At 39.4% G+C, this 26,098-nt stretch overlaps 1 protein-coding gene across 4 annotated transcripts in view; it reads left to right on the top strand.

Moving 5' to 3' along the window:
* dis3l2 (DIS3 like 3'-5' exoribonuclease 2) overlaps positions 1–26,098 on the top strand; it is a 612,176-nt gene that overhangs the window by 360,115 nt on the left and 225,963 nt on the right. For all 4 annotated transcript variants that reach the window (XM_051922221.1, XM_051922220.1, XM_051922222.1 and 1 more), the window contains exon 12: positions 8,173–8,277. In XM_051922221.1, the coding sequence (XP_051778181.1) occupies positions 8,173–8,277 (105 nt within the window). The remainder of the gene's footprint in view (positions 1–8,172; positions 8,278–26,098) is intronic.

The raw sequence follows: 26,098 nt of genomic DNA on the forward strand, positions 1-26,098 counted from the left end.
TATTCTGTCTTGAGGAAAACATTCTTCCCTCTGCCAGCACGTTGTCAATGGGAAGAAGGTTCAACTTCCAACATGTGAATGCCCCGAAGTTCACAGCAAAGTTAACAACACAGTGCCTGAAGGAGAAAAAGGTGAATAGGTTAAACCCTATTGAAAATATGTGGAATGACTTGAAGATTGCAGTTCACCAACACTTACAATCCAATTTGACTGAGCTTGAAGAGTTCTGTAAAGAAGATTAGGCAAATATTGCACAGTCCAGAAGTACAGAATTGGTACTGAAGTACCACAACAAACTCATAGCTCTAATTAAAGCAAAAGGTGGTTCCTTGAAGTACTGACACATTGGGGGGGGGGGGGGGGGGGGGGGGGGGGGGGGGGGGGGGGGGGGGGGGGGGGGGGGGGGGGGGGGGGGGGGGGGGTTTGATCCTTTAACCATCCCAGTGTTTCTGGGTTTTTTATATTTTTTTGAACTGTTGCTATTATATCTTTCACTTGGCTGCTATAAGCTACATTAAGTAAATACAGATGGAAGTTTTTTGTGTGTGTGTGTGTAATCTTCATTTAAGGCTGCAATGCAACAAAATGAGAATATTTTGAAGGGTGATTCTTTTCTTTACCCACTATATTTTAGTGTAAGGTTTCTTAAAGATAGCCTTAATGTAGTTGTCATATTTAGTAATTTTTATATTTTTTCATTGCAGTGACATTTGAAAATCTGCTTTCACATAAGCATGTAGAAACAAACTGGAGTAAGAACCTAAATGTTATTTTTTAACCTAAAATTTACTAAGGAATAAACTAGACAGAAAGATTAGTCAATGTATCTTCTTTATTTGTAGATAAACCTAAATGCTTACTCATTTAAACTTTGTTTTACCTAAAATTTATTAAGGAGTATATTAGTCTTTACATTTTTAATATAAAGTAGGGTTAAAGATCAGTAAACATATCTTCTTCTTTCATTAATAGATGGATTATTTTTCTTGTTCACTTGTTATTTTTGGGTTCAGTGATCCAAAACCCACAAATAACCTTCTCTTGAGTCCTGTTTTTTAGGAAAATATTCTTCAAATTAAATTAATGACATTTTGTAAATTATTAATTTTGTTTTTATCCTAACTCTAATTTCCTTCTTTGGGCCTTATATTTTATTATAACAATCAAATATTTTATTTGTTTCCTGATGTGGTAAGTTAATTTTCAAAAGTCGAAGTGTGTCTGCATGGTAACATAACTTCTTGTTCCAGTCGGTATCTTTTAAGCATATGTGCAAGGTCACAGTTTTTGTTTGATAGGAATATAATTATTTCTGCTCCTAGATAATCACAATTTTTTAAATGTGACATCACAAAAAAACAGCAAAAATCTGCATGTATTTAAAAAAAAATCTGAATTGTTTACTCATATTGCTAATAAAAAATAACCACAGTAATATTAATATTAATATCCCAGCCCTCCATGAAAAGAAAAAAAAATGCCGATCTTCAGATGGGGCTTTGACTTTGGCAATAATACTAGTAGCCTTGTACAACACTAAAGGAATAGCTTGCTTATGGGGTCATCACTTAATGTATATGATAAAGCAATTATGACACTCTTCTCTGCTGCATCCTTTTATGTTGCTTGGCTGTGGGACAGATCATGACATTTAGACTGGCAGTTCACAGAGATGAGAAGAGACTTGGTATTTGGCATGCAGCTGAAGAGACAGATGGTGGGTACCACAGCTGAAATGGTAGGTTTGTTGGAACAATGACACATCAATCACAGTAACACCAAAATGTCTAGAACTAAGTGTAGCTGTCTTTATGAATCATGAATTTACAATATTTGAAATTGTTATTGTTATGTCTGTGATTTTTTTGACCCTCAGATTATGCTGCCATTCCGTTCTTTGTAGAATTTACTCTGCAGTACATTGAAAATATTCAAAATTGATAATCCCCTGAGCTGTTCCCACTATTACTTTTTCCCTTTAACATGCTTGTTAATCCCGATGACTTACGCAGGTCTGAATACTTAGAGTATATTAACAAAATGTTAAATAAATGAGTTATCAAATGACAGAAAATTATACTTTTTTTGCAGTGGCCAAACCAGCGAGTGTATATTTTTGTTTTGTTTTTTAAAATCTTGCTAAAAACAACAGTATGGTATATACAGTAGGACATTGTCATTGCTATTTTAGATGTGAGTTCAAACAAGATATTTTTGAAAGTATTACCTAATAAGGAAACATGAATGAAACATTCAGAATTACGTTGTATTGTTTGACAATTACCTTGCACTATAGAGGAGCCAGTGAGCTTAAACATTTTTAGAAATGCACATCTGACATCAGAACTTTTTGTTGTGAAAAACAAGTTTTCAAACAAGTAGCTTTTAATTTTATTCATTGTATGCCACATACCCTGTATGTGTTTAGTACTAAAGGTCCAAAACAAATTGAGTTGAAGACAAATTGAGCTGCTGAGAGAGTCTGAAAATTTTTGTTTGTTTAGCAAAAGTATAGAGGTTGCCAAAATGGAATAGTGCAAAATGGTCCACACGAGAAGATCAAAATTAATTAGTTCACTTGTTGAACTACTCTGAGCTGTCATTATTTTGAAAGACATTTCTTCAGTTCATGTAATGATAACTAATAGACTAAGCACTGAAATTTTATAGTGGAATTAGCTTAAGGTCAAGAACCATGCTGGTGGTCATCACATGGTAGCAATGGGAACCCATTGTTAAAACAACACAATGATGTCCATACAAAGCAACAACACAAAATACTATCTGATAATCAAATGAATAAAAAAATGGCAGCAAAAAAAAAATACAAGAAAGATGAAAAAGATAAATATGTAAGGTAAACAATAAGATTCATGACATTTTTTTTCTTGATGAGAAAAGGAGATCAATAAATTATATCACCAGATTCAGTTTCCCTACAGCTTGTGTTTTGTCTTTCACATCAGTACCCACAAACGTAGTATGATTTCAGTAGAAAGATGGCTTTTACTTCACAGAGCTCAACCATTAAAACCTATTTTTTAAGTTCAACTTGCATTATTCTGATTAAACTTTCTGCTGTCAGCTTGAATTGCCATTTACAGTCAAGTTAAAAGTTAGTTTTTTTTTCTAGATTCTCAAGTCAGTACTCACAGGTGGTATAGCTAGTTTCTTACTGTACATAGTTGTCTCACTTGATGTGTGTTTTTCTCCAGACTCAATTAGAACTTTAATTTCAGTACTGGACTGTGGGAGTTGTACCAATTATTAAAAATCCTGTATGGTTTACCTCAGGGGTCCTCAGTCACAGTCCTGGAGGGCCGCAGTGACTACAGGTTTTTGCTCCAACCCAATTGCTTAATAAGAAGCACTTACTGCTCAAGTAACACGTCTGCTTCACTTTAGTTGTCTTGCTCGTTAAGATTTTGACCCTTTATTGCTTATTTTAGTCTTAAACAGCTGTAGTCTTGGTTTTTAATTGCTCCTAATTAGCAATAACATGCAAATGACAAAAGAGACCAGCATTTCTCCATTTATCTTGTTACCATTTACACTTGTGTGTATTTATCATGCACTATTGGGTTTAATTAAATACTTGGAAGGAAAGTAAAGAGAAAAAAAGTGAAGGACTGAGAATTACTCAACCATTTTAGCCTTCAAATCATTTGGAGAATATCCTTAGAAAGGGGAAGAAAATCTAGGATATGAGAATGACCTGACATAGCAGAGTTAAAGCACTAACAAGCCATGAAATTAAATTATTGGCAAGAATTGCTTTCTAATTAAGCAACCAGGTTAGGACAAAAACTTGCAGCCACTGCGGCCCTCCAGGACTGTGATTGAGGACCCCTGGTTTACCTTAATAAAGCAGGAAAATGCCAGTGCTCTGTCAAGGCAAAAAGGCTTTTGTTATAGACATTTTTTTTTTACCCCTGATAAGAAATTTAGAAATAAAAATAATTGACTTATGTTTACTTTGACAGATTGATGATGTCACCAGTCAGCTGTGACTTTAAATCTTTTTTTATTTGTAGTTTCATGTGTTCAGTAAGTGCTACTAACCAGCTAATGTTGACACCGTGTGCTAATGCAAATACAATCTAATAAGAGCAAATGTCACTAGTCAAAGTATTGTATAACAAAACTCATTTTATAAATGTATTGAAACAAAAGAGGCTCTGAAGAGTTTCTGTAAATGAAAATACCATGAATGACACTTCTGTTCACTAATTTTTGTGACACTGATGGAAAATGTTAGAATTTTAATTTTTTTTCGTATTGATTTTAATCAGTACTGTATATACTTTTCAGTTATGGGACAAAAATGGCAATAAATAAATACATGCTTTGGACCCTAGGCTGTGTCATAGGTGACCAACACCAGACTACAACTACGCAGATGCATTTCCCTGGTTCAAATAAAGTATTTTTTTTCCTTAATAAAAGTACCTTCCTACTGGCTCTGGCATAGTAATTTTTCAAAATAATAAACTCCTCTCTATTCCTCTGCCTACAGTCCATGTGAGTTGACTGTGACTTCCCTGTAAATAATAATAATTATTATTATTTATTATTAGGAAGCACTTCCAGGCCAGGCAAAAACTTCATCAACTCTTTCGGGGCAGATGTTGACTTTTGTCAAAATTAAGGGATAGAGGAAGGCAATCAGCTGTAAATGGCAACAGAACTCACTGTTATATTTTAGTTTGACTCTCTTTTTTGGAAGGAAAGTTAACTTTGTTTATTTGACCCTGCACGTGCATCAGTGGCAAAGAGCAAACAACCTCTGAAATGGCATCAACATCTGGCGAGATGCACAGAGCAAAATACTTTTTGGACTACATTTTGCTTATTTTTGCTGAATCGGACTCTAACTTGTGGGGCTCCGATTTTGATGCAGAGATGTTCTGGAGATGGAGATCAAAAACGAAAATGAGGTATTGGCATCAGGTGATGGCTCATCGGCTGATCGTGATGCTGTGCATGTTTGTGAAGCTAATGAGCTCTCGGCAAAGTTCGTCTGGGAGAAAAGCCACTTACGATAATGAGGTATAAACTAGATTGAGGTGCTCTGTGACTGCAACTGCCTGCCCCCCGTTCATCCAGTGTATGTGCCCAAAAAAGAAGTCTGACTGCATTCTCGTACCATTGCTTACGAACTGAAGTGTCAGCGTGCACTTTTCGTGGCATTACACATGTATTTTTTGAGCATGCCCGTGTCAATCAAACAAATGAAGCTCTGCAGTCTATTTGTGACTTTATTCTGTAGGAAGTAAGTAAATAAATCAAAGTAAATAACATTTGATCTGGCTTTTATGTAAGTAACATATAAATGTTAATGTTTTGGGCACATGCACCGTCCAGATCTAAGCACTAGCATGTTGAGAGAGTTGCTCACGTACTGAAGAGTCTATAGCTGCAGGTGGAAGCTGCCATCACTGTACTTTGTATATAAGAGGCCAGATCGAATGTTATTTACCTATTTATCCTGATTTATTTACTTACTTCCTACAGCGTAAAGTCACAAGTAAACTGCAGAGCTTCCCGTGTACGTATACAAAGTACAGCGACGGCAAAAGTGCTTTCTCTGATGTAGAACCGTCGTCATCATCTGAGTTCACCTCTGTTAATAGCGCGTCTTTATGTGAAAACAGCAGTGTCAGATCGAGGGGTGGGATCGTGAACGCGACTGAGAGAATAAAACTGAATGATAAAAAAAAAAGCTAACCTTTACAAGTATCATAAATTTACACCAGCTGTTACACACTCAAATCAAATGTATGTTTTTATTCAAAAACGTAAGAATAAGAGCAGCTCACTTCTCAAAACTGACTCGTCCGGGGTCAAACCTGTGAAGTTTTGATTACCAGTCAACAGTTGATACCGTTGCATCACCGAAGCGGTCGAATCAAAGGGGTGTGAATGTTGCACCCTAACGCGGTTCTTTTTCTGCAGTTATATTCTTGAATAGAAGCGCACTTGTTTTGTTATATTTGTACCTTTTGTGAAAAGTGTTTATTTGATATTTGGACTTCAGGCTTCACACATTAAACACTTCATGTCTACATTTTGTCAATTATTACTAAAACATGAAAAACGTTTCTGTTTTAGCGATGTGTTTATATAGATTGTTGTAGACACGGAACACACATGAAATGCATGTGTTCCAAATAACCATATAGTATTTATAAAAGGTGTCATTTTGCTTGACTTTTCACTCTATACTACTCTAAGCAACTGACACACAGGTAAACAGTCTTGAGCTTAGAAAAGTGCGCAGCGGTGGGGGGATGAGATAGTAGGCTGCTTGCTGCTTATCGACACATTTACAGGACAAAAGACGCGATGGAGAGGTGGGACGGATCTACAAGTTTTTTCGTAGGCTTTGGTAATTCTAGTGTTAAGCCCCAGATACTCTCTGTGTGGAATATGCATGTTCTCCTCATGTCTGCATGAGTGTTTTCCAGGTGCTCCAGTTTCATCCCACTGTCCAAAGACATGCAGGTTTGTGGTGCAGAATTGGCCCTAGTTGGTGGCTGTGTGTGGTGGTTGTTCTAACCCTGTGATGTGATAGCATTCTGTTTGGGGATCGTTCTTGCCTTGTCCAGTGGGTGCTTTGGTAGGCTCCAGCTGCCCCATTTTTCTACTCTGAATAAACATATTTGGAATATGGAAAGAGTATATTTTTAACAATATGGTAGTTTCCCAGTTTTCTCTTTCAGTAATATTCATATGAGAAAATATTCTTGAAAGGAAACAAAAACATTTATTTTTATTATATGGCCATTGTTATTTGTCAGTTTATGAATCCGTTGTCACTGTGATAATAATACTTTTCTTGAGTCCCCGTACAGGACCGATTTTTTTTCATTTGAGTTCTCGGATTAAAAGGTTGAAGAACCTGTGCTTTATAGGTTTAAAGCGCATGTTTGAAAGTAGTGCCTGTCTGATTAATGATTTGTGTTATTATATCATAATTCAATACCATAACAACACATTTATGTCAGAATGTATTAATTATTTTGTACAATTCTGTATTGGAATTGTTTTAAACAGGATATATAAATATTAACTAATTTAACTAATACATTTATCAGCATAACTTGCATTCTTCTTAATTTAAATGTCACAGCCTTTACTATTTTTGTGTTTAACACAATTTAAATTCCAACTCAAAGTACTTTTACTTTAATACTTTAAGTATATTATCAAGCAAGTGCTCTTCTTAAGTGGACAGGTCAATGGAATACTCCAGCTTTTATTAGAGTACATTTTTCCTCATTTATTTGTACTTTTGCTGAAGTAAATTGTTTGATTACTTCCTCCATCACTGCTTCTAGCTGAAATTTTAGAGAACTGGTGCAACATCTGTAAGGCTGGATGGCCTGTGAGGACGGTCACTTTCTAATAGATAGATAGATAGATAGATAGATACTTTATTAATCCCAATGGGAAATTCACATTCTTCAGCAGCAGCATACTGATACAATAAATAATATTAAATTAAAGAATGATAATAATACAGGTGAAAAAAAAAAAAAAACAATAACTATGTATAATGTTAAATATTAACGTTTACCCCCCCTGGTGGAATTAAAGAGTCGCATAGTTTGGGGGAGGAACGATCTCCTCAATCTGTCTGTGGAGCAGGACAGTGACAATTCAATATTCCTAAATTTGTTACTTGTTAACCTTGTCTTTCATTAACTTTGTTTTATTTTATGAGAATCTTGCAGATTATTGTTCTTACTTGTTATTGATTTCAAACTCCAATAAACAACTGATCACAAAAAATGAGCAATTGAGTCTGCCCATCATTTTTATATATGATCTTATGTTTGGAGTGATAGGCTCCATCTTCCCCACCGCCCTGCTTAGGAAGATGGATGGATGGATGAATGAGTGATACCGTGTGACATGCTTAATTATCTCCATGACCACACCTAAATACTTGTACAGCCTTCAGCTGCTTTCAATTTAATTTGTATCAGTCATTTCCTCCTAATGCTCAAGAATTTCGTCACCTACTTGTCCATTCTATTCAAGTCATATAAAGGGCTTGTAAAACTGAGGCAACTCCTTGATGTAATGAGCTAGCTATTGTGTAAGTAAGAAGAGAAAGCATTCTTATAAGTTCCACCATTTAATGTTTTTCTATTTCCTTTACCTCAGGTAATCCCAATGCTTCCCCTTCTTTGTGAGGAATTGTGCAGCCTGAACCCCATGACAGACAGACTGACTGTCTCAGTCATTTGGAAACTCTCACCACATGGCAAGGTAAGAGAGATGACACCAGGAGTATTGTAATGATAAACAAGATGGCCATGCCCTTGAGAAAAGCACACAAAATGGTACCTTCATTGAATTAAACAGAAACCTAAAATGGTGATGTGATGACATAACCTCCACAGCAACAAAAAATAAAACTAGAATAAAAAAGCATTATGTGCCACAACTGCTCAAAATAATTCTTAAAGATGAAAAATTCAGATTAATGAAAAAACAACTCTCAATATCATGACAGTATCTAATTAATAATTATCATTATAAGTAGATGGTGATTGGAGCCTTAAGTGAAATTTTGTGCATGTAGGAAAAAGTAAAATTGAGATTTATGTCTGTCTTGTACATGAATGAATGAGGTGGATGTGGGTCCTCAATTCAAAAGCCTGATCGAATTTGACTCCACTTGCTGTGTATAAAAGGAATCACAGTACTGGAAGTTTTATTTAATAGTTCTACGAAAAAAAAAAGTGTTTGGCATGTTTCATTGACATCTTGATTTTTGTTGCTGTTATTCAAATCTGTTCCTCTTCAAGCTCATTTATATCAGGATTTTTTTTGTCTCCATTAAAACATGAGAATAAATATTTTTCCCAGCCATCACATCAATGTGTGTTGAGAACCCCCCATAAAAAATTGTATTTCTTCTTTTTAGTGGACTGAACTCATATGTAAATTATGAGTTCTTTTTCTATTTTGAATCTGTATTCACCCGTCAGCAAGTACAGACTTGAGTCTGTGTGAATAAGCTTCTATCAGCATTTCACGTCTAAATACTGAAGTTATTCCCCATTCTTCTTCATAAAACTGCTCAAGTTCTATCATGTTGCATTGCATTTTCTCAGTTGGTATATTTTTGGGTTTTGTATTGACATTTAATTGTTTTGGAAAATAAGGAGTGGTTGTTGCCAGCTGATTAAGTAGAATTGCACAGGTGATCAAATGGTGACTACTACATGACTGTACACATCAGAAGCATGGTTTGGACCCGAACAGCTTACAGATAATACCACCATTGCCTTTTGGGTATATCGGTTAACATTGTCTGTGAAAGCTGTTAAACATCTAGGTTGTATTGCATGATTGTCACACACATTTGCTATGCTTGTGCTTTTGGCATATTAAGTAATGTTAAAGAAGATAATGACTTAATAAAATATCTGAACTTGCTCCACTGCTTAACTTGTTGCTATATTCTGGGACTCCTAGTGAAAAAAGGTTGTAGTAGAATTTAATCCATACTGAGGTTGGATTAGTACAAGTGTATTGTGGTTGTGGGCAATGATTCCTTTCTAATTGATAGGTGTGGGGTTAGATAGATAGACAGAGAAGATAATATATTACTATGTTTCCATGGGAAAACAGTCATTGAGACAAGGGTGTTATGTTTTGGGAGAGGTCGCCCCAATACCTTCCCATGATAAAACTGAGGTTCATTACGAGGGGAAGTGGCCATCTCAAAGAGTATGTTTTTCATCATCCAAGAAATAGATTCTGGTATTGTATTGGAACACCTGAAGATACCGTAAAATCAGGGACAATTTGAGTTGTGATAAAGAGGCTCTCAAAGAAAATTTACTGATGCTGATATTCACCAAAGATAGTGCCAGTTAGCCATTCTTTCCAGTGTCCATGTATGACAAGTTTTCATGTTTTGTCTGGGATTTTGCTAATCTGGGGTTCCCTAAGCATATGTGGTTTATAAATGTGTAAATTGTCAGGTTGACAAAAAATATTGGAAATGTGGAATTGTGGACATGTGGCTTTGGGAAGTGGGTCGGGGGGTTTGTGGTATGGTTGAATGGGTGTTGCCTATATTTTAATATTTTTTTGTATATTCCATAATATAGTATTTTTATAATGTAGTTTATTTTATGTCTTGTCATTAATGGCAGTTTATTTTGTTATGTTATTTACTGATAATAACATGAATGGATTTATTACCGGTTGGTAAGAATTTGGGAGAAAATATGATTGTTGGTGTTCCTTTCAAATTTTACCCCATCTTAGTTAGGTTGGTAAGGTATGGTAAAGCCATACTTTGTAGGTAGCATTCATTAAACCGTTTTTTAATTTTATTTTATAATGCCTCAGTTTAAGTTACAAATTAAAAACAGAAAATTCAAGTGGACATTTTTACTAGGGAATCCATTCCCAGACATTTTTCATTCCCGCAAACGGGAACGGCCAAGCTCACATATATAGCGTGTAAAAATCGATCAAGAAATAACAGAGTTATAGTTGAAAATAATTAAGGTGGCGCCATTGCTGCAGCTTGCACTTTATTGGGCAACAGCTTCGAACAGCAACTTGAAATTGCAATGCTTCAGTCTGTTGCATCCGCATTATCTGTGCCAAGAAACTTGCCATCACAGAATGATGACAAGAAACTGGATGCATCAGTAAAAGCTGAAATGGCGGTGTTTCAGAGCAACGGCAAGCGCGGGTGTTGTTTAGAACAAGTGTATCAGTATCTGATGACTGTGCCGCCTACTTTAGTGGAGGAAGAGCGTGCTTTCTCAGCGGCTGGTATACTCTGCACGAAGGTGCGCTCTCGCATGGACGACCACACACTGGACACGTTGTGCTTTCTTATTACTGCAACTAAAGATACATGTACTTATATGACAGCATGAACTGCTTGTAATAAGGTTAGTCTTTTGTTTGTGTCAACATATTGCAGTAGTTTTACTAAAAATAAGAGTCAGTCGCTCTAAAACCGTTCACATGTGATATGCCCGTGCACTGTGTCATCCCCGGGATCCCAGGATTCCCAGGAATGACATGCGGGATTCCCGAGTTCCCAGGAATGGATTCCCTAATTTTTACTGCCTTTTTTGTCAATGTATTGTTCTAATAAGTTGGCATCAGTCCTTTTCGAACAGCCTCCAAATGATATGCAGATTACCAATGCTTTAAAAAATACAAATAAAAGTATTCCTGTAGAGCAAAATATGCTGGAAGAGCTTTAGTAAAAATCAGTAGACTTTTTTTTAGTCTTTTGCAGTGCCAGTCCCAGTGACAAATTTTATTTGGACTAAATGATTCATTTTTCAGTTATTGTTAGGACACCAGGTGACCCTTGGTGATTTATAGATGTACTTTAGGGTAGCTCCATGGGGGCTAATCACATTTTTCATAATTTTGTATTTATATTGTCCCAGGCCAAGCAAAAATACCATAATTAATTTAACCTATAGAAAACACCCTGTACTAGGGTAGTCTGAGAAGTTGAAAATGGCTACTTTCTCTGAATTTCTAAAGTACTAGGGTGTTGTACCGTGTTAGCCATTATGAATGTAGAGAAAAGCCAAGCAAAATGACACCTTTTATTGGCTAACTAACTTTGTAATCTTTTTAGTTAGCCAATAAAAGGTGTCATTTTGCTTGGCTTTTCTCTGAATTTCTAAAGTAATTTGTTCCTGCGCATCTGGCTGCCCTGAGAAATTCTTTAGTTAACCCCCCCAAATATGTGTTGGAATTATAATGCATCAATTAAACACACATTGGTATAAGCAAAAGATAAAGTATCAGTCCAACCTAAAGTGTAATCAATCCAACAGATCATAAAAACAGTTAACATTCATTAATCTTAAACAACTAGGGGGCTCCGCCCCCTGCTCGCTTCGCTCGCCAACCCCTGGCGTTGGGACATGACAAAGAGTGAGATGTATGAATTAGATATAGAATAGTGTGCAGCTTTGGATGATGCGCATAGAAATAACAAATAAAGTATCAAGAAGCGGAAAGCAAATGTCTATGCGTTGGAATGTAGGTGTGTTGTTTTCATCAGGACGTAAATGTAGAACAATATCTCTGTGAAATGGAGGCTCACCATCTTACTTTGAAAGACAATTGCCACTTCATTAACGACGGGCAGATTGTATCGTCTTGGCTCTTGTTCTTTGTCCTTTATCAAGACCAAAGCAATTGTAGTTGCCGCTATACCTTCTGCATTTGCTTTTGTATTTGCCTCCTTTTCAACTTCATGTCGCATTTTTATAGACTTAGCTAATGGGATTGTTTATGACATGAGTGACGTTTCTCATTATAAGCTGTGTGCATTGTTTGTTTTCAGGAAGGTTCATGCGTTGATAGATTGCCTCATCTGGATCTAGGATGTAGATTTGTGCATATTTGCGTTGTTGATTTGTTTCAGGGTGCACTGTTCCAATGCGATGCAATATTTGTCCACATATGCGAAAGCAGTATGGGCCATTGCCTTTTGGTGGCCTGATATGTACTCCGGTAGATGCAAAAGCAAATGAACTATTGTAGGATCTAATGCAGTTCATAAAGTTTTTACTTTCAGGCACATCGTTAGTTAGAAGCTTCTTTAGATATTCAGGATATGAATGTAAAGGAGGCAGTCTAATCTGACCTTTTTGACAACAACGTGTAAATTCATTACTTGTATTGCCAGTTGTTTCTTCTGTGAAGTTAAGTGAATGACAATGATTGCAAATGACATTCATTAATCCCAATGAATTTTCCTCAATAGTGGATTCCTTATTGAAGGCGTTTTCAGCCATTTTGCGTAAGCGTTTAACAGGTGTGTGGCGTTGATGTCCGCGACGGGCATGTTTCGCTTTTTGCGTTTGATTGCCTTTTTGTTGCATGTCCATTATTTGTGACGCGCTATTTTTTTCTTTTTTTTTATTCGCCTCCGCTTTGCGTAAAGTCCGTTTCAGTCTACGCCGTGCATTGTTTGTATCGAGCCTTGTCCGTTTTTGTATGTCAGTCATTTGAGCTTGTTGCTTTTCGCGTCTTATTTTTTTTTTTTCTGTCAGTTCATTTGCGCGTTGTTCACGTCTCCGTTCATTTATTCTATCTGTTCGCTCCCTTTTTTGTATGTCTGATACGCAAGCTCTTTCGGTTTGAAATCATGCTTCTTTCGATGCAGCACTTTGACACGCGCACTGAATGCGTGAACGTTCATTGTGTCTGTCCATTTGGGCACGTCTCTGTAACGGTGTCACTTGTGCTTTGCGTTTTTTGATCCGAGACATTTTTAAGCGCGCTTTATGCGCCGCCGTCTATTTTCTTGTTTCTGTCGTGTTCGTGTGTTTGTTCCCGTTATCCTTTCCGAATCGTTTTGTACCCGTGACCGTGTATTCATGACTTGTTTCTTTCTTAGCATGCGAAATATGGATAAGTAATAAGGAGGATCGCACTCACTGTTAATATGTATCCTTTTCTGCAGTTGAACGGTTAATAGTGCTTTATTGAAAGGACATCCACCTATGCTGACACCTATGCTGCCTAGTGTGAAGGTGTCGACGTTCACTTTAGAATATGTGGCTTGGGTGTCACTTCTTATGGATGTGTGGGGGGGGATTGTTGTTGCGCGAGCGTCTTCTTCTTTTTGTGTTCCTGTGTCTTGTTTGAATCCCCCTCTTTGTGTGTGTCCCGTCCCTTGCTTGTAGGGTCTGTGGGGCGGTTTTGTGTTCTTTTTTTTTTGTCTTCCATGGGCTTGTTGAATCCCCCCTTGGTGTGTGTCCCGTCCCGTCCCGTGCCTGTAGGATGGGGGGGGGGGGGGGGTGTGGTCGTGCCTTGCTGTTGTGTGCTCGTCTGTTCTTTTTTTTTGTGTGTTTAGTTTCGTGTGCAATGTGTTTCGTGCTTTGCCCGCGTTTGACTACTTTTTTTATGTGCCTTTTCCTTTTTTCGGTGCTTGTTGCGGCTCATTTCTGTGACTCCTTTTTGTATGTGCTCACTCCTGTTTTCTGTGGTCTTGTCCGCCTCTCGCGGCCCCTCATCCGCCTTTGTCGCCCTCTTTTGTCCGCCTTTCTCCGACTCTTGCGGACTCTTTTTGCGCCTGCGCCTCTCGCGGACCCTCATCCGCCTCTCTCGCCCTCTTTTGTCCGCCTTTCTCCTCATCCGCCTCTCTCGCCCTCTTTTGTCCGCCTTTCTCGGCTCCTCAGCCGACTCTCGCGGACTCTTTTGCGCCTGCGCAGTACGTCTTTTTGCAGCTACGGCCCATTGCCGGATGTGCCTGCGTCCATCATCCGGTTTAGCATTCTCGGTTAGTAATATGGATACTTAACACCCAACCACAACCTAGGACGGAGAGGGAGGCAGTAACAAGAACCTCTTTTTATTGATTAAAACAACAAAAGTTAAACAGAGACATTGGCAGGAGCCCAGCAGACATATTCCAGAATCACATTAATTAATGCTTGCCAAATTCTAAATAAGCTCTGTATGATTTCAAGCAAAGAAGATTAGATTTTTTTTTTAGTTTTAGCTAACATAAGATATGGCTTTAAGTTAGGGACGTGCATTGAATTCTTAAAATCACTGATCTGTGAGGATTTGGATAGATGTAAATCAATACCTGTTAGATAAGTAAGCAAATATCTTCATCAAAAAGGACAGTCCCAAAGCATATGTCTTAGTGGGGCCAATATTAATTGGTGTCATACACATGTAAGGCCCAATCCCGGATATATTTTAGATCATTTTTATTTGGGTAGGTGTGTTCAGTGTACAATTTTAAGATAAATTGCAGCATGCTTTGCACAATTTAATGAAAGTTGAATGTTGCAAATAATCATATTCTACTCCTTACCTGATATATTTTATGGGTAGACATCATTGGATGATTTGGGAAATTAAGTTTAGCAAAGTTATAATTAGAAAAATAAGTATATTAAAGGAATTCTGCTTTTACAATACAATACAATACAGTTTATTTTTGTATAGCCCAAAATCACACAGGAAGTGCCGCAATGGGCTTTAACAGGCCCTGCCTCTTGACAGCCCCCCAGCCTTGACTCTCTAAGAAGACAAGGATAAACTCACAAAAAAAACCTAGTAGGGAAAAAATGGAAGAAACCTTGGGAAAGGCAGTTCAGAGAGAGACCCCTTTCCAGGTAGGTTGGGCGTGCAGTGGGTGTCAAAAGAAGGGGGTCAATACAATACAATACAATACAATACAATACAATACAATACAATACAATACACAGAACAGAACAAATCCTCAATAAAAAATGTAACATTTTTTAGGAGTACAGAGCAGAATTTAACAGTAGATGATATCACATAATAAGATTTAGATAATTTTAGACTCCTGGAGACCTCATCCATCAAGCTGCCTCCCCATTTGGCCATTCCACAGCTGGAACAGTGTTGGGCCAGCCAATCCGATGAAAGGACCCCTCTTCTCACGATTCCTGCGATCCTCCATCAGGGATGACTTTACTTAGGCAGGCAAAACAACTTGGCAGGTGAACCGTGGCACCAAGTGCCACATTGAGTACCGAGAAGAGAAACAGAATAGGTGAGGGTTAGTATCCAATTCTAACTATCATGTTACTTATGTTTTAGTGCTAATGACTAACAACAGAGATGCAGTATGTACAGTTAATCAGCAGCTCTAGTCAGGATATGCTAAACTAAAGTAGTGAGTCTTCAGCCGGGATTTAAAAGCTGAGACCAAAGGGGCATCTGTTATAGTAGCAGGCAGACCATTCCACAGTTTAGGGGCCCTGTAACTAAAAGCTCGACCTCCCATTGTTATTTTATTAACCCTTGGAACCATAAGCAGACCAGCATCTTGAGATTTTAATGTGCGCTCTGGTTTGTAAGTCATGATAAGTTCAGACAAGTAAGCTGGACCTCGGCCATTTAATGCTTTATATGTTAAAAGGAGGATTTTGAAATCTGCCCTAAACTTACCTGGGAGCCAGTGTAAGGATTTAAGAACTAGAGTTATGTGTTCGTATTTTCTTGTTCTTGTAATAATTCTTGCAGCCGCATTTTGTATTAACTGGAGGCTGTATAAAGAACAGTTTGAACATCCAGTGAACACTGCATTGCAGTAATCAATCCTACTAGAGATAAATGCATGAATTAATTTCTCAGAATCCTGTTTATTTAGAAAGCGCCTTAATTTCCTAACATTTTTAAGATGGAAGAAACATTTTTTGGACAACCTTGTAATATGCGCTTTAAATGACATGCTAGAGTCAAAGATAACTCCTAGATTGCGGGCTGATTCAGTAAAATTAATTGGGATTCCAACTGAGTTAAATGATGACAAAATATTGTTATGATCAGCGTCATTCCCTCCAACAATTAACATCTCTGTTTTATCTTTATTTAAAGACAAGTAGTTCTCATTCATCTACTCCTTTAATTCGCTAACACAACTAATTAAAGACAACATCGGAGAAACTTCATCTGATTTAAATGAAAGGTATAACTGGGTGTCATCTGCATACGAGTGAAAATTAACATTATGTTTCCTAATGATAGATCCCAGTGGAAGCATGTAAAGTGAAAACAGTAAAGGTCCCAGTACTGAGCCCTGCGGGACACCATATTGAACTTCTGTGTATAATGATGGAGTACTGTCAGCACATTTCTGTACATATTGGAATCGATTTGATAAATAAGAACTAAACCAAGCGAGCACGGTGCCTGTAAGCCCAACATCATTTTCTAGCCTGTGTAGTAAAAATAGAATGGTCAATGGTGTCAAATGCTGCATTTAAGTCCAACAACATAATTACAGTGGAGTTTCCCTCATCGGAGGATATCAGAATGTCGTTTACAACCCGCGTTAGTGCCGTTTCTGTACTATGACCAGTGCAAAAACCAGACTGGTTTATTTCTCAAATAAATTGTAATGCGTAAGGTGTGACTGAAGCTGATTGGCGACTACTTTTTCTAGTATTTTAGAGAGAAACGGTAGATTTGAAATAGGCCTATAATTATTTAGTATGTGTGGGTCTAGGTCTGACTTTTTAAGTAATAGTTTAATGACTGACACTTTTAGTGTATCAGGTACTGTCCCATGCAACTACTGATAATGTTTAGAATAGGCGATGCAAGAACATTCATTGCACTTTTTACTAGTTTTGTTGGCACTGGATCTAGGGAACAAGTAGTGGGCTTCATTTTAGAAATTAAAGTTAAGACTTCCTGCTCAGTTACAGGATTAAAATTACTAAAGTGCTGAATGCAATGTGAGACAGGGTCTGCTAAGCCAGTAGTTGGTTTGTAGTGTGATGCAGAGATCTAGGATCTTATATTTTTAATTTTCTCATTGAAGAAGTTCATAAAGTCTGTACTGCTAATATCTGTTGATATTTTGCACTGTTGATCTGAATTTCCATTTGTTAATTTAGCCACTGTTCTAAACAGTACCCGAGGATTTTTATTATTGTTATCTATTAATGTAGAATAGTATTCTGAGCGAGCTTTAAAGAGGGCTTTTTTATATTTATTAACACTCTCTGTCCATGCAATTTGAAAGACATGTAGCTTTGTTGTTTCTCCATCTGTGCTCCAGTTTTCGACACTCTAATCTAAGAGCTCGAGTGTTTTCATTAAACCAGGGAGAGCTTCTATGTGCTTTGATCACTTTTGTTTTAAGGGGAGTCACTGTGTCCAGAGCATCTCTCAAGGTCACATTATAATGTGATGTTAGCTGATCTAAATTGTTTTCCACGTTTACATTTGATGTTAACTGATCTGAATGGTTTTCCGCAGTTACACTCGACTTACTCAAATTATCTATATATTTTGAAGCAGAATTACAATCTAGATGTCGCACTGTCTTTGTTTTAATCTGGGAGTGTGTTGACAAGGGCAGGACTAAATCAAATGTAATTAAGTAGTGATCGGAAATAACTTCATTTAATGGAGTGATATTTAAATTTTGAATTTCAACTTTGTAAGTTATAATTAAATCTAATGTGTGGTTATGATTATGAGTTGGACCTTTGACAATCTGACAAAATCCTACTGAATTTAACACATAAGTAAAACATTTGCTAAAAGTGTCAGTTTCCACATCAATGTGTACATTAAAATCCCCCATCAGTACTACATGATCATATTTTATAGCCAAATCAGATAGAAGCTTGCTAAATTCAGTCATGAACAATGAATACGGCCCTGGTGGTCTGTAGACTAGCACTATAATTGTGTTGGAATCTGTTTTAATATTTAAAATGAATGCCTCAAAGGATGTAAAGTTGCCTAAATTTTTAGAAGTGATTTGCATTTTGTTACAATGAATTATTCCAAGGCCTCCTCCTCGACCAAAATCTCTAGACTTATGAAGGAACAAGTAGCCATCTGGTGACGCCTCAGCTAGGGGAACAGTGTCACATTTACTAAGCCAGGTTTCAGTGAGAAGACACAGATCAGATTTTGTACTTAATATAATATCACTAGCCAACCCGCGGCGTAGCATACGCCGCATAATTATGTATTGATGGGTGAACACTTCTTGAACGACACAGTTGTCCAAATGGAGTGGGTTTGTGGATACCACTGTGAGTGAATGAAAAGATAGACCTCTGGAGAGAGCAACATACAATTGTCTGTGACTGAAAGCGGGATTGTCTGTGACGAAGAAGGCATGCTGGTGAAAGTTACTTCGTCGGTAGGGATAAGTGTCAGTACTTGTAGATTAAGGTGTAGCGAGTCTTTGTTGTTGACGCTTAATATAGCTTGCGTACTGAGATGTTCCGGAGTCACAGTTGAGAAACACTTTTTTAGTGTCATTTAAGTACAGGGAAAAAAATGAACATGTGAAACATCCGTAATGTAATAAGCCACCAAGAAAAGTAACATTGCAACAATACTATCTACGACCCGATCGCTGTAAACAGAAGTGAAAACAAAATCGAGCCCGATGCATTCTTTAACTGCCTTGTGGCGCAGTGGTAGTGCTACTGCTTTGCAGTGAGGAGACTGTGGAAGATTGTGGGTTCGGTTCCCGGTTCCTCCCTGTGTGGATACTGCTTTGAATACTGAGAACACTGCTATATCAATGTAATGAAGTATTATTATTCTTATGCGTCCAGCCCTCCCTCTCTGTCGCGTGCGCCTGTATGTGTGGGTGTGTGTTGCTCTCTCTCTCTCTGCCTCGCTCGCTCGCTGCATGTGTTCCTGCAGGCATACGCCCCATAATTATTTATTGATGGCTGAACACTTCCGGAAAGACATAGTAGTCTAAAAGGGGTGGGTTTCAGGATACAACAGAAAGTGAATGAAAAGATGGAACTCTGGAGAGAGCAACATAAAATTATTGTCCGTGACTGAAAACTTGTTTTGGCAGATACATGCATATGGTGTTGAAAGTTTGGCCCTGTGCCTTATTAATTGTCATCGCAAAGGCCAATCTAACAGGAAATTGTCTTCATGTAAAAGTAAAAGGCAAATTATCCGCGACAAACAAACTGTTTTACACGCTGCATACCAACCCGCGGCGTAGCATACGGTGCATAATCACACCGCTTTTTTAATGTTTTTTAAGCAGAGGGACAAAATTGAACATTTGCAAAATCTGTAATGTAATAAACCACCAAGAAAAGTAATATTGCAACAACGTACGCTACAAACCAACATACAATCATCGTTCAGTACACACTGCCTACTCATGTGCCCACCCCCAACTCCTCACCTCCTGAGTCGCTGTCGTCTGTGCACCTCTGAGCCACGTTGTCCTTTCATTGTTCTTTGCAGTTCCGGCTGCTTTTCTATATATAATCCACCAAGTCACCCGACCATGGTAGTTGGGGGAGGGGGGTTCAGGGGGCGCGCGAACACAGGGCAGGGACGTATTCAGAGGGAGCGTATGACCCGCACTCACTGGGTATTCCTCGTTCGTGGGGAACAATTGCAAGCCCCGGTGCCCATTACGAATGGGGTTCAACGGCTTACCCACACCTGTCGGCGCCGGGTAGACACACGTTGATCCATTCAGTGTAGTGCGTGTGCAGTACCGGACATGACATACCTGTTAATGCTCAATCTCACGTGGCTGAAAGCCACTTGTCCCTCTAAGAAGTTGGACGCCTACCGCTTGGCGATCGCGTACATATTAAGCAGGAAGGAGTCTCATTCGTTTTCGGAATTAACCAGACTAATCGCTCCACCAACTAAGTACGGCCATGCAACACCACGCACAGAATCGAGAAAGAGCTATCAATCTGTCAATCCTCTCCGTGTCCGGGCAGGGTGAGGTTTCCCGTGTTGAGTCAAATTAAGCAAGATTTGTGTGTGGCGAGTTGTTGCGTTCGAGCACATGAGCAGACACTGTGAATGCCTTGAGAGCGTGGGTGGATGCGTGCCGGGGAATAATGAGTATCTATATATCTTCTTAGATATAGACAGCGTCTGATAGTTGTGATGGTTTTACACTCCAGTACATTGCGGTGAACACTGGTAACAGTCATGCGGGCAGGCGTATTAGAGGTGGTGCTCTTAGAGTTGGTGGGCGTGTCTCTCTAGTGGTTCGAGTTCTTGGGCGGTGCTCTGTCGTTTGTATCCCACGGTCGGACGATTTGGTGGATTATATATGGAAATGCAGCTGAAACCGAAAAGAATAATGAAAAGTCAACGTGGCTCAGTGGTGCATGTGTACTGTAGCATAGACGAAAGTGAGTTGTTCCGTCCGGGCACATGAGCAGGCACCGTGAATGCCTTGAGCGCGTGGGTAGACGTGTGCTCGAGTTGGTGGGCTGGGCTTTGTGAGTTGACTGCTTTCAAAGTGCTGTGTGCTTTCATGGGTGTCTTGCTTGCTCTGGCGGCGGCTTAGTGAATTATATATATCGATACACAGCCTCTTCTTAGATGGTCCTGCCGCGTCCACCCTCGTTCTCGAAGCATACACACCGCCTGGTCATGGGCGGGGTAATGTCTTCCGTGTTCCTGCAGGACCATCTAAGAAGACGCATGTTTGTCGCAGATGCAGATGCAAATTGCTGTATGTAGCATGTAAAACAGTTTGCGGTGGTGCACGCGGTCGTGCGTTGTAACCAAAAAGTCAACGTGGCTCAGAGGTCCATGTGTACTCTACCACAGACAAACATAAATGGCGTTTTTTCCGAGTCATCGCGTCCGAGTTGGTGGGCGTGGCTCTGTGAGTTGTCGTCGTATCCAATGGTCTTAGAGTTGGTGGGCATGGCTCCTTCCTGCATGCGCCATGGGTGTCTTACTTGTCGGCGGCTTAGTGAATCCACGCATCTTCCTGCGTGCTTTCATGGGTGTCTTGCTTGCTCTGGCGGCGGCTTAGTGAATTATATATATAGATTTACCAAAACAGCTTTAGTGCCAAGAGAGCGAATGTTCAATAAGCAGCATTTAAAACTGCATGGTTCTTTCTGAACTGCTGATATATTTTTTGTTTTAATTTGAAGTAAATTTCTATTACAGATGCCCCTGGTGGAGAGTCTGGTTTTATCCCTTGGTCTAATTATACACCTTATTTTTTTGGTTATCATTTAATTTAAGGTTTGTATCAAGACTAAATTTACTGGATGCCCCATGACAAGGGTTATGGGTAACAGCTTCAGGAAAGTTAACAGGTGGGATAAACCACAGCCTGTGATTTAAGATCACATGACTGCGGCCTGGATGGTGCTCTAATCAGTCAACCAGGCAGTTTTGTTGCCATATTTTGGGATAATACATAAGATCCCCTCCAGTTAGGATGAAGACCATCTCTTCTGAAAAATCCAGGCCTTTCCCAAAAATCATCCCAATTGTTCACAAACGCTATGCTTTTGTTTGCACACCAGGTTTCTAGCCAGCAGTGAAGGGAATGCAATCTGCTATAAATCACATCCCCTCTATGTAATCTTGGTAAGGGGCCAGATACAACTAAATTCCGACATTTTCTTTTGGCTTTGATGCATAGCGAGATGAAGTTCCTCTTTAATACCTCGGATTGCTGTGAATAAATATCATTAGTGCAGACATGCAGCAATAAGGTAGATACTTCATCGTCGGCGACACGGTCCAATGCGGCCTCTATGCCAGAAATCTTGGCCCCTGCGAGGCACTTAACATTAACTGCTGGTTTAACACAGTTTGGAATTCTAACATTCCGCACTATGGAATCGCCAATTATGAGCACTTTCTTATTCTTAGTTTCCACCTGGCGCACTGCAGAGTGCTGAGAATCTGTTCTGGGTCCGAATTGGTGACCTGGGTGCCGGGGGACTACATTTTGGATTCTTAGACCCCTGTCTTACTGTTATCCATTCGCCCTGTGGCTGAATTAATGCTGCTGACTTCGGCCATGCACTGACTGCAGTGGGACCAGGAGAGACTGATGCCGAATCAGAAGTAGCTGAATTGTCTAAACAAACTGAGTCGATCCAATTTTCGGTTTGCCTAATCGCTATCAGATTCCTTTTATTATCAGAGATAATCAAAATATGCAAACACATTGTTAACACTAGAATCTCTGAAGCCTATGATAAAAGTCGTAATGCTGAGCCACCTTAAATTCCTTTGCACCCCTCCATTAGCATTTTTGTTTTGCATATGTGTGAATCAGCACAAGCAGCAAGCAGCCCGCTATCCCATCCCCCCACCAACACAGCTGAAGTTCTCCCAGCTCAAGTCTGTAATTCTGGGTATGAGGTTCCTGGAGTTGTATAGAGTAAATAATATATCATTATTTGGAATACATAAATTTCATGTGTGTTCCGTGTCTATAACAATCTGGATAAATGTAGGATGACAGGAAATGCGTGGCAAGATATGTTGAACATATAACTAAAACAGAAACTTTTTTTCGTATGTAATTGATAAAATGTTGACATGAAATGTATAATGTGTGAAGACTGAAGTTCAAATATCAAATAAACACTTTCACAAAAGGTATAACAAAACAAGTGCACCTTTATTCAAGAATATAACCAAAGAAAAATAAATTATTCACTTTACATGTTGCTGTCAATATGTAAAAACCGAAGCCCAAATATCAATTGCATGACTGGTGTAGAAGAAGGAACGGCTGCTGTGTTCAACATTTCTTGCCTCGCATTTCCTGTCGCCCTACACTTATCCAAATTATTGTGGAAATGGAACACACATGAAATGTATGTATTCCAAATAACGTTATATTATTTACCCTGTACAACTCAAGGCACTTCACATCCAGATAAACACACTTCAGCTCTGAGAATTTTGCGTCTCGCCTCAGCTGCGTCGGTAGGGGATGGGATAGCACACTGCTTGTTGCCTTTGCTGATTGACCCATTTGCAAAACAAAGACGCTGATGAAGAGGTGCGAAGGAATTAAAGGTGGCACAGCATTACAGTTTTTTTCATAGGCTTCAGAGATTCTAGTGTTAATACAGATATCTGTGAAATTCCACATATCTAATGTCCATCCATGAATCCCTATATGACTAAAGATGGGCTAGAATACAAAATGATCCTGCATAGAATGACATCTCTGTCTTAAAGTGTTTCTAACATTACTTCAGTTTTTTAGCAAGGAAGCACAATGTTCCTGCTAGTAAATTGATAATGGTTATTGATAAGTGGAGAACAGAGTAAGGTATATAAAGAGTTTCTACATGCTTTTCTTTCAGGAGCCCTCCAAAAGGTGAATTCTCATTACCTTCTGTTTTCTTCCATTTACTCAAACTATAAATATCTGTAAACCAACTATAGATTTGAAAGTCGGTTGCCTATTCTCTCTGCTTTCGATCTTTGCCTTGTTGACCTTTTAATATGTGTCATTTTCCTTCCATACAAGCAAACGTACAGTAAAGTTGGGCTTTTAAAAAAAAAATAAAAAAATTGGTAATAAACACCAGAATACTGTGAAGAAGAAATAAGATTGGCAACGATTTTCATTTTTAAGAAGAGTTCTGCATACTTCATCATGATATGAATGAGGTCTAAATGATCACGAAGGTTTTTGGTATGCTGTTGAATACCATAGACTGCCATAAAATTTGATTCAAGAATTGAAATGCCAAGTTGCATTAAATCTTCTTAATAAATGTACGTGCAGGTCAAGAATTGAAGAAGTGTTGCCTATATTGCTGGTATTTAAAAATGCAGAAGATGGAAGGGTGATAATAGTTTTTGAAAACACTGTTCCCAGCTATATTTCATAGTATACAGTGCATCTGGAAAGTATTCACAGCGCATCACTTTTTCCACATTTTGTTATGTTACAGCCTTATTCCAAAATGGATTAAATTCATTTTTTTCCTCAGAATTCTACACACAACACCCCATAATGACAACGTGAAAAAAGTTTATTTGAGGTTTTTGCAAATTTATTCAAAATAAAAAAACTGAGAAATCACATGTACATAATTTTTCACAGCCTTTGTTCAATACTTTGTCGATGCACCTTTGGCAGCAATTACAGCCTCAAGTCTTTTTGAATATGATGCCACAAGCTTGGCACACCTTGGGCCAGTTTCGCCCATTCCTCTTTGCAGCACCTCTCAAGCTCCATCAGGTTGGATGGGAAGCGTTGGTGCACAGCCATTTTAAGATCTCTCCAGAGATTTTCAATCAGATTCAAGTCTTGGCTCTGGCTGGACCACTCAAGGACATTCACAGATTTGTCCTGAAGCCACTCCTTTCATATCTTGGCTGTGTGCTTAGGGTCGTTGTCCTGCTGAAAGGTGAACCGTCTCCCCAGTCTGAGGTCAACACCGCTCTGGAGCAGGTTTTCATCCAGGATGTCTCTGTACATTGCTGCAGTCATCTTTCCCTTTATCCTGACTAGTCTCCCAGTCCCTGCCGCTGAAAAATATCCCCACAGCATGATGCTGCCACCACAATGCTTCACTGTAGGCATGGTATTGGTCTGGTGATGAGCGGTGCCTGGTTTCCTCCAAACGTGATGCCTGGTATTCAAACCAAAGAGTTCAATCTTTGTCTCATCAGACCAGAGAATTTTCTTTCTCATGGTCTGAGAGTCCTTCAGGTGCCTTTTGGCAAACTCCAGGCGTGCCGCCATATGCCTTTTACTAAGGAGTGGCTTCTGTCCACTCTACCATACAGGCCTGATTGGTGGATTGCTGCAGAGATGGTTGTCCTTCTGGAAGGTTCTCCTCTCTCCACAGAGGACCTCTGGAGCTCTGACAGAGTGACCATCGGGTTTTTGGTCACCTCCCTGACTAAGGCCCTTCTCCCCCCCGATCGCTCAGTTTAGATGGCCGGTCAGTTCTAGGAAGAGTCCTGGTGGTTTCGAACTTCTTCCACTTACGGATGATGGAGGCCACTGTGCTCATTGGGACCTTCAAAGCAGCAGAAATTTTTCTGTAACCTTCCCCAGATTTGTGCCTCGAGCCAATCCTGTCTCGGAGGTCTACAGACAATTCCTTTGACTTCATGCTTGGTTTGTGCTCTGACATGAACTGTCAACTGTGGGACCTTATATAGACATGTGTGTGCCTTTCCATATCATGTCCAATCAACTGAATTTACCACAGGTGGACTCCAATTAGGGGCAAAGGAGGTCGGGTGCAGTGTGAGTTGGGTAGTGGCCGAAGGCGGGGACCTTGGCGGTCCGATCCTCGGCTACAGAAGCTGGGTCTTGGGACGTGGAATGTCACTTCTCTGAAGGGGAAGGAGCCTGAGCTAGTGCGTGAGGTTGAGAGGTTCCGGCTAGATATAGTCGGGCTCACCTCGACGCACAGCTTGGACTCTGGAATCTCCTTGAGAGGGGCTGGACTGTCTACCACTCTGGAGTTGCCCCCGGTGAGAGGCGCCGAGCGGGTGTGGGCATACTTATTGCCCCCCGACTTGGAGCCTGTACATTGGGATTTACCCCGGTGGACGAGAGGGTAGCCTCCCTCCACCTTCGGGTGGGGGGACGGGTCCTAACTGTTGTTTGTGCATATGCACCGAACAGCAGTTTGGAGTACCCACCCTTTTTGGAGTCCCTGGAGGGGGTGCTGGATGGCACACCTTCTGGGGACTCCCTCGTACTGCTGGGAGACTTCAGTGCTCACGTGGGCAATGACAGTGAGACCTGGAAGGACGTGATTGGGAGGAATGGCCCCCCCGATCTGAACCCGAGTGGTGTTTT

Source organism: Erpetoichthys calabaricus, chromosome 2 (assembly GCF_900747795.2).
Source record: "Erpetoichthys calabaricus chromosome 2, fErpCal1.3, whole genome shotgun sequence".
NCBI lineage: Eukaryota > Metazoa > Chordata > Cladistia > Polypteriformes > Polypteridae > Erpetoichthys > Erpetoichthys calabaricus.